At 49.2% G+C, this 9,376-nt stretch overlaps 1 protein-coding gene across 1 annotated transcript; it reads right to left on the bottom strand.

Annotated features, from left to right (window-relative positions):
* Window positions 1-696: 696 nt before the first annotated feature.
* Window positions 697-1,089, bottom strand: GAST (gastrin). Its single transcript, XM_049781555.1, has 2 exons — window positions 891-1,089; window positions 697-800 (listed from the first exon to the last, which is right to left on the bottom strand). Exons 1-2 carry the CDS (start codon window positions 1,087-1,089, stop codon window positions 697-699), a joined length of 303 nt encoding a protein of 100 aa, XP_049637512.1.
* Window positions 1,090-9,376: the final 8,287 nt, after the last annotated feature.

The raw sequence follows: 9,376 nt of genomic DNA, 5'->3' as shown, positions 1-9,376 counted from the left end.
TTTCCCTGAAAAATTGGGGGATACACCCCAGTTCTTTGGGCCGCCTGTCCCCCACAATCAGATCTTTTATTTATTTATTTATTTATTTATTTATTTATTTATTTATTTATTTAGGTTTTGGGGTCACACCCGGCAATGCTCAGGGGTTATTCTTGGCTCTACGCTCAGAAATCACCCCCAGCAGGCTTGGGGGACCATATGGGATGCCAGGATTTGAACCAGAGACCTTCCGCATGCAAGGCAAACGCCTTACTGCTGTGCTATCTCTCCGGCCCCACATGCAGATTCTTTTTCTTTTTTTTTTTTTTTTGGTTTTTGGGCCACACCCAGCAGTGCTCAGGGGTTACTCCTGGCTGTCTGCTCAGAAATAGCTCCTGGCAGGCACGGGGGACCATATGGGACACCGGGATTCGAACCAACCACCTTTAGTCCTGGATTGGCTGCTTGCAAGTCAAACACTGCTGTGCTATCTCTCCAGGCTCCCCACATGCAGATTCTTGAGCAGCTTTATGAGTCAGCCTCTGGGCACCCTGAGAGGAATGAGCCTGGGTCCCTGTACTGGAGAAGTGCAGGTGCACCTCTCTGCTCCCCATTCAGCCCCCACAACACCAGGCGCAACAGGATGCACAGGAAGTGAGTTTATTTGAACCGTTTTTTCAGGGGGCAGCTACAGCAAGGCACAGGGGAGGCGGGCTCCTAGGGCTGTGGGTCACTGTTCTCAGCGCTGCGTCGGCCAAAATCCATCCATCCATAGGCCTCCTCCTCCTCCTCCTGCCAAGGTGCCTGCTTCTTGGCCAGTTCTAAGGGGAAGAAGGGAGGAAGTGAGGGAAGGAAGGAAGAGCCCTGGATCGGATTGGAGATTGAGCAAGGATGCAGCCCACAGTTCATACCTGCCACCAGGTGTGGGGAGCCCTGCTGTACGTGGTGGTGGCTGGCTCGGCCTAGTCCTTCTTGCCACTGTGGTTCCAGCTCTCTACTGGCCCCTTGTCCCCTGGGTGCGTTCTGCAGCAGGGAGTGGGGCTTTCCAGAAGCTTCGGAGGAGATGAGCAGCAGTGCAAGCACCAGCATGCACACAGAGAGCGGCTGCATCTTGGCTGCAGAGAGAGGGAGGGTGAGACACTTGGCCTGCCACAGGCCTAGCTTAGCTACAGGCCACGCATCTGTGGGGCTCTGGTGTGGACTTGACAGAACCTTGACCCTGGCATACCATTAGGCATAGCCTTGGGGGACCCCAAGCATGGTATATCAACTCTTGCCTCACCAAATTACCAAACTGGGAGAACTGGTTTTTGTTTGTTTGTTTTGTTGTTGTTTGTTTTTAGGTCACACCTGGCAGTGCGTAGGGGTTACTCCTGGCTCTGCACTCAGAAATCGCTCCTGGCAGGCTCGGGGGACCATATGGGATGTTGGGTATTGAACCAGGATCCATCCTGGGTTGGCCACATGCAAGGCAAATGCCCTACTGCTGTGCTTTTGCTCTGGCCCCAAACCAGGTGAACTGAAAAAGGAAGTAGAAACCTCAGTGACTTAGGTCAAATGCTCCATTTCTATTCATTCAAGTGAAGAGCTGGAAGGATAGTACAGTGCGTAGAGCACTTGTCTTGTATGTGCCCAACCTGGCTTGATCTCTGTCATATAAAGACCCCAGACCCCATCTAGGAGGGATCCCAGAATTCCTGGGATCTTTATTCCAGCCAGGAATAAACCCTGAACATCACTGGGTGTGGCCTCCAAACCAAACCAAACCAAAAATAATTCAAGTGAGGGGCTGAAGAAATGGTTCAAAGGGCTGAGCACATACATGCTTTGCAAGGAGGAGTTCTGGGTTTGATCCTGGCACTGCGTGGTTCCCTGAGCACTATGGGGAGAGGCCCCTGAGTACCTACCAGGAGTGGGCCCCAAAAAAAGGCATATACAAAATTAAAATGAGAAGCCCCCCCCCCCCTCCTTGTACACTATAACCAGAGGATATCTGATGAATAGATAGCACAGATGGGAAAACAATCTTCACAATGACTCTGTCTAGGACAGAGATTGAGATGGGTACTGGGGGCTCTGGGTTTTAGTCTCAGCCCCATGTCTAGTCATTTAATTTGTGTGAATTTGGGTAAGTCCCAGTTCCCTTGAGCCTCTGTTTTCTCACCAGAGAAATTGGGAGAATAGCCTTTGTCTCCTGCTTTCAGGGCTGGAGGGTGCAGACAGGATGGCAGGGCTGGAACCTGGGCTAAAGGCAGGACACAGAGCTAGGGACCTGGGAGCTGATAGTGGGAGGATGCCGGAATGCTCTTACCTGCAGAGTTGGGGTGCTGCCTTGTATCTGCAGGAGCGCCTCACTGCTCTGCTTTGCTTGTTGCTCCAACCTGGCCTTATGAAGCCCTCCAACCCCTCCTAGCTTGAATGGAGGGGTGTGGGTGCACTCTCTGCCCCACCCCATCCTGCCCATTCCACCCTGTCCATCTCCTGGAGGTGGGAGAAGGGGGGTGCTGCCTTCCTGATAAGGGGCTGGCTGGACCCATTTCCAGCCTAGCCTGAGGGTAGGCAGGAGACAAACTCAAGGTGGGGGGACAGGATCATGCCCCACTCCCACCCTCGGGGGTCTGAGGCTTGGAGCCTCTCCCTAGCACTTTGTGTGGTTGGGGGACAACTGAGGAGGAGGGGCGAGTACCCCCAGGTTCGGGTCACTGGGGCCTTTTGGCAACACCTGGTGTTTGAGGAGTGGGATCGATGCCGGAGCCTTTGCAAACAGGACGTGGCTGGCTTATCGGGTCAATGGGCCGTGGCTCATGAGTCCTCCATGTGGGTGTCACTTCTGTGGACCTCCTCACCCCAGCCACCCCCCAACACACACCTGGGGCTGGACCTGCTAATTTTGGGGGGGGCCACACCTGGCAGTGCTCAGGGGTTACTCCTGGCTGTCTGCTCAGAAATAGCTCCTGGCAAGCACGGGGCACCACATGGGACACCGGGATTCGAACCAACCATCTTAAGTCCTGGATAGGCTGCTTGCAAGGCAAACGCCGCTGTGCTATCTCTCCAGGCCCAGAATCTCCTAATTTTTTGGGAAGGATACACCCGGTGACGGCTCATGGGTTACTCTTAGCTATGCGCTCAGAAATCGCTCCTGGCTTGGGGACCATAGAGGACACCGGGGGGATCAAACGGCGGTCTGTCTTAGGTTAGCTGTATGCAAGGCCTTAGTGCTTGTGCCACCGCTTGGGCCTCAACACAATTTTTTTAATTTTTTGGGGGGGCCACACCCAGTGTTGTTCAGGGATTACTCCTGGCTGTCTGCTCAGAAATAGCTCCTGGCAGGCACGGGGGACCATATGGGACACCGGGATTCGAACCAACCACCTTTGGTCCTGGATCGGCTGCTTGCAAGGCAAACGCCGCTGTGCTATCTCTCCGGGCCCACAATTTTTTAATTTTAGCCAATAAAAATTTTAATTGGATCACCATGAGATACATAATTACCAAATTGTTCATGATTGCATTTCAGTCATACAAGGTTCCAACACCCACTCCTTTACCATTTCCTGCCATCCCATGTCCCCAGTTGCCCTCCACCCTTCCCTTCACCTGCCTCTGTGGCCGACATTTTTCTTCTTTCTCTCTCTTTCCTTTTTTCCATTTTAAACACTGGTTTACAATATGATTACTAAAGGGATAGCTATCATGTATATTACTTTACCTCCTTTCAGCACCCAGTTCTTGTCCAGAGTCAATTTATTTTTTTCTTTTTTTTGGGGGGGTCACACCCGGCAGCACTCAGGGGTTACTCCTGGGTCTATGCTCAGAAATCACTCCTGGCAGGCTCTGAAGACCATATGGGATTCCGGGATTCAAACCACCGTCCTTCTGCATGCAAGGCAAATGCCCTGCCTCCATTCTATCTCTCCGGCCCCAGAGTCAATTTATTTATTTATTTATTTATTTATTTATCTATTTATTTATTTATTTTGTGTGTGTGGTTTTTGGGTCACACCCGGCAGTGCTCAGGGATTCCTCCTGGCTCTACGCTCAGAAATTGCTCCTGGCAGGCACGGGGGACCATATGGAACTCCGGAATTTGAACCACCGACCTTCTGCATGAAAGACAAATGCCTTACCTCCATGCTATCTCTTCGGCCACCCGAATCAATTTAAAGTCTCATTGTCATAGTGGTCCCTTCTCTGCCCTAATTGCCCTTTGTGACAAGCTTCTTACTGTATCATGATTATTTTTACTTATTTATTTTTGTTTTGGGGGTCATATCTGGCTGTACTCAATGCTTACTCCTGGCTCTGTACCCAGGAATCACTCCTGGTGGTGCTCAGAAGACCCTATGGGATGCAGAGAAACAAAACTGGGTCAGCTACGTGCAAGGCAAGCACCCTGCCTGCTGCATTATCGCTCTGGCCCCTCACCTAGTTATTGAAATAACCCTCAAACGACAAATTAAATGAACCAATGAGTTAAATAGATGCACATATAATTTGTGTACATTACTTCTAGAGTCAGAAAATATATGATTCAGATGAACTCTGGTTGAGGTTAGGGATCCTGGGTGAGTTTATGGATAGAGGGAACAGACTTTTTTTTTTTAATTTTTTGGGCCACACCCAGTAATGCTCAGGGGTTACTCCTGGCTATGTGCTCAGAAGTTGCTCCTGGCTTGGGGGACCATATGGGACACCAGGGGATCGAACCGTGGTCTGTCCAAGGCTAGCGCAGGCAAGGCAGGCACCTTACCTTTAGCGCCACCGCCCGGCCCGGGAACAGACTTTTTAATTTTTTCATTTAGACTGTCTTCCTACAGAGTGTTCCATACATAGGGCTTCATGAACTTACATAAATCTTCAACTTCCTTTACTAGCAGTCTACGAAGTAAAGATACTACTAATTTGGGGCCTGAATAGTGGCTCAAGCGGTAGGGTTTGCCTTGCAAGCGCTAACTTAGGTCCGACCGAAGTTCAATTCCCCGGTGTCCCATATGGTCCTCCAAGCCAGGAGCGATTTCTGAGCACATAGCTGTTGTATATGAAAGTATTTCCATGAGTATTCTTTGCCTATTGTCCCACCTTGACCTTCCAGGTGGGGGCGCTGTTGAGAGCAGAATAAATAGTTTAGGAGCAAGGTGATCATGGTCTTTTGCCCCAGTTGGCTGGCTGGCTCGAGGTATGTTTTGGAGCTAGCGGCAGGCTGACAAAGGACTCTTTTCGCTTAACCTTTTACCCCTTAACCCTCTTGTCTGTGTGGATTCTTTGCTGCGGATAAATATTACCAAGATCTCCCCCCAAAAGGGGACAAGAGGATGAGAATCAACTTCTCATTCTGGGAGCTCTTTGCGGATTCACAATCAACAAAGGAGTAAACAGGACCCAATTAATGGGGCAACAATAGCCAGGAGTAACCCCTGAGCATCACCAGGTGTGTCCCAAAAAACCAAAAAACATTATTATTTTGTAGACGAGGCAATAACTACACAGAAAATTAAAGTAATTGTTTCAAAGCCAATGCTTCTGATGGGCTGGCATGCACCCTCAGCTCTTCCTCCTCATAAATTCTTTGAAAAAAAAAATTTTTTTTTTGGCCACTCATATTTGACGCTCATGGGTTACTCCTGGCTATGTGCTCAGAAATCGCCCCTGGCTTGAGGGGGCCATATGGGACGTCGGGGGATCGAACTGCGGTCCGTCCTAGGCTAGTGCTTGCAAGGCAGACACCTTACCCCTAGCACCACCTTGCGGGCCCCAAACTTAACCTGTCCTCTCAAATAGCACACAAGGAAAAACCACAGAAAATTAGAGCCATGAGAATTCCCAAAGATGAGATGAGGGCTGGAGTACAGTGGGGAAGGTACTTGGGGCTGGAGAGATAGCATGGAGGTAAGGTGTTTGCCTTTCATGCAGAAGGTCATCGGTTCAAATCCCAGCGTCCCATATGGTCTCCCGTGCTTGCCAGGAGCAATTTCTGAGCATGGAGCCAGGAATAACCCCTGAGCACTGCCGGGTGTGACCCAAAAACCAATAAATAAATAAATAAATAAAAATAAAAATAAAGGTACTGAATGTGGCTGACACAGGTTGGATTCCCAGCACCTCATATGGTTCCCTGAGTACTGTTAGGAATGATTCCTTAGTGCAGAGCCAGGAGAAAGCCTTGAGCATTGCCTATGTGATCCCAAAGCCAAAGGGGGGAAAATTATGGGGTGAAAGCTAATTTAGTGCATAAAAGCATTCATCATTAAACAAGTTAATAGGTATGTGGTGAATTGCAGCACATGTTCTGTCATGCCTCTGGAATCAGGACTGTCTCTCTCTTTTTTTTTTTTTTTTTTGGTTTTGGGGTCACACCCGGTGACGCTCAGAGTTTACTCCTGGTTCTGTGCTCAGAAATCACTCCTGGCAGGCTTGGGGGACCATATGAGATGCTGGGATTCGAACTACTATTGTCCTGAATAGGCTGCAAACAAGGTAAACACTCTACCACTTTGCTATCTTTCCGGCCCTAGGACTGCCACTCTTGTGCCATGACAAAAGGGTTTGATCACTACAAAAATGCCCATCCCGGACCCGGAGAGATAGCACAGCAGCGTTTGCCTTGCAAGCAGCCGATCCAGGACCAAAGGTGGTTGGTTCAAATTCCGGTGTCCCATATGGTCCCCCGTGCCTGCCAGGAGCTATTTCTGAGCAGACAGCCAAGAGTAACCCCTGAGCACTGCTGGGTGTGGGTCCCCCCAAAAAAAATGCCCTTCCCTGCACATGCAGCAGCCACTGTCTTCTGGTCACCATGGCAACAGCAAATGCGAAGGAGAATAAGAAAAAACTGGGGATCAGAGCCATAATTCAGCATATAGGGCACTTGCCTTGGATGTGGCCGAGCTGGGTTCTGTCCCCAACATCACTATGGTCCTCTGAACACTGTGAGAGTAATTCCTAGTGCAGAGCCAGGAGTAAGTAACCCCTGAGCATCAATAGGTGTGGCCCCAAACCAAACCAACAAAATTGTTCAGTATCTCTCATCCCCAGGCCTGAAACCCACCTGGCTGTGCTCAGGGGGGGCTAATCCAGCACTGTGCTCAAAGGTCACACCCATCAACATGTGGTGCTGGGGACTGAACTGGGATTGGCTTAGCAAGCACTTACCTTGGTATTATCTCTTTGACCTGAAATCTCCTTTTTGGGGGGCAGTGAAAGAAGGTAGGTTCTTTGGGCCACACCTGATGGACCTCAGGGATTACTTCTGGCTCTGTACTCAAGAAATCATATGAGGGGGCCGGAGAGATAGCATGGAGGTGGTGCGTTTGCCTTGCATGCAGAAGGATGGTGGTTCAAATCCCGGCATCCCTTATGGTCCCTCATACATCCCAGGAGCGAACTATGAGCCTAAAGCCAGGAGAAATCCTTGAGCACTGCCGAGTGTGACCCAAAAACAAAACACAAAAAAGAAATCATATGGGATTCCAGATATAGAACCTGGGTTGGCTGCATGCAAGGCTAGCACCCTACCCACTGTACTTTCTCTCTGGCCCTCTAAAACTTACTTCAAGTGAATCAAGTGTCCCCTAATTGCACCCGAGGCTACTATGTCCCCCTGGGTTGTTTTAGGACCTTTGGAAGGGTGGTCTCATCGACTTGGGGAAACACTGATCTAAATGGTGCTTGTCAAATCTTGTTCCATGAAGGCTGTGGAGAGGAAGGCTGTGCCGGGCAGGGTTGCTTGGCACTCTCACATCTAACAAACTCCAGGTGGTATATACTAACAGGGTTCTTCTCTGTCTTCCAGGACTTTGGGAAGTCCCCCCATCTCTCTCACCCAGCTCTGTCCCTGTGCTTGCTTTGGCACTCCCAGAATGGAGAGAGAATCAATGACTTTTGACGCACTTACACATCCACAGTCCTATTTATGCTCTGCTCTGCGTTAGCACTTTCTGCTCCTGTGTTTCCTGAGCTTCCTATCTTTAGCCAATGGTCCATTCTGGGGCTAATTCATTCAGTAAAAATTGAGATTAAATGCTATTTAAACAGTACCACGATCCGGACTGCAGGGGTTGGTGATGGAAACGGTGGCCATGGAGTGAGTAGAGTGAGAGAGATATGCTTGAACTTCAGATGCTATTGTTCTCGGATCCTTCCACCTCAGAGCCTTCTGCCAGGCACGTACTGAGTCTGAGATACAAAAGCCTTTGGCTACACCAGATAGTGCTGGGAACAGGGGCAGTGGTGCTGGGAGGGTCTTGTGGTGTGGGGGATTGAACTTTGGGTTTATGCATATGTAGCTTGTACTCTAACCCTTCCCTGTGCTGCTCTCTTCGGTCTCTGAATCCATTTTAACTGCTCTGGTGGTAGATTCTAAAGTCTCGGATAAGGGGGCTGGGGTGGAAGGGTCTGAAGCTACTGAACAGGCTTTGGCTGCAGGAAGCTATGATCTTGTCCCTGGTCCTGCAGAGTCCCCTAAGCTTGAACCCAAGAGTAACCCTTTAGCATCACTGGGTGTGACCCCCAAAATTAAAGAAAATAGGGGGAGAGTGGGTTGTAGCTTAGTGATGGGGCACTGGCCTGGCTCTATCTCTGGAATGGAGCATGGGATGAAAGCCCTGCAGGTTCAGAGGCAAATGCCCATCTGTTTTTTTGTTTTATTTTGTTTTGTTTGGGTCACACCCAGCAGCATTCAGGGGTTACTCCTGGCTCTATGTCAGAAATCACTCTTGGCAGGTTCAGGGGACCATATGGGATGCCGGGATTCGAACCGTCATCCTTCTGCATACAAGACAAATGCTCTACCTCCATGCTATCTCTCTGGCCCCATCTGTCCATCTGTTTATTTCACAAGACCTCAAGGCTTCTTTGCTGCTGAAGACCAAGTTCTGATTCAGTTCTGTTCAAGTTCTGCTGTTATTTTTGGGCCACACCTGGTAGGACTCAGGACTTACTCCTGGTTCTTTGCTTAGGGATCACACTTGGTGAGGGTTGGGGAACCATATGAGGTGCAGGGGATTGAACCCAGACCAGATGTATACAAAGCAAGCGTCCTACCTGTTGTATTATTGCTCTGACCTTCAAGCCATTTCTTTTATCGTTTTGTGTTTTTGTGCTTTTTCTTTCTTCTTCTTTCTTTCTCTCTTTCTTTCTCTCTTTCTTTCTCTCTCTTTCTTTCTTTCTTTCTTTCTTTCTTTCTTTCTTTCTTTCTTTCTTTCTTTCTTTCTTTCTTTCTTTCTTTCTTTCTTTCTTTCTTTCTTTCTTTCTTTCTTTCTTTCTTTCTTTCTTTCTTTCTTTCTTTCTTTCTTTCTTCTTTCTCTCTCTTTCTCTCTCTCTTTCTTTCTTTCTCTCTGTCTCTTTCTCTCTCTCCCTTCCTTCCTCCCTCCCTTTCTCCCTCCCTCCCTCCTTCCTTCCT

This window comes from Suncus etruscus, chromosome 1, assembly GCF_024139225.1.
Source record: "Suncus etruscus isolate mSunEtr1 chromosome 1, mSunEtr1.pri.cur, whole genome shotgun sequence".
NCBI lineage: Eukaryota > Metazoa > Chordata > Mammalia > Eulipotyphla > Soricidae > Suncus > Suncus etruscus.
The sequence above is the reverse complement of the archived record's forward strand: the minus strand, read 5'-3'. Positions and strand labels throughout refer to the sequence as shown.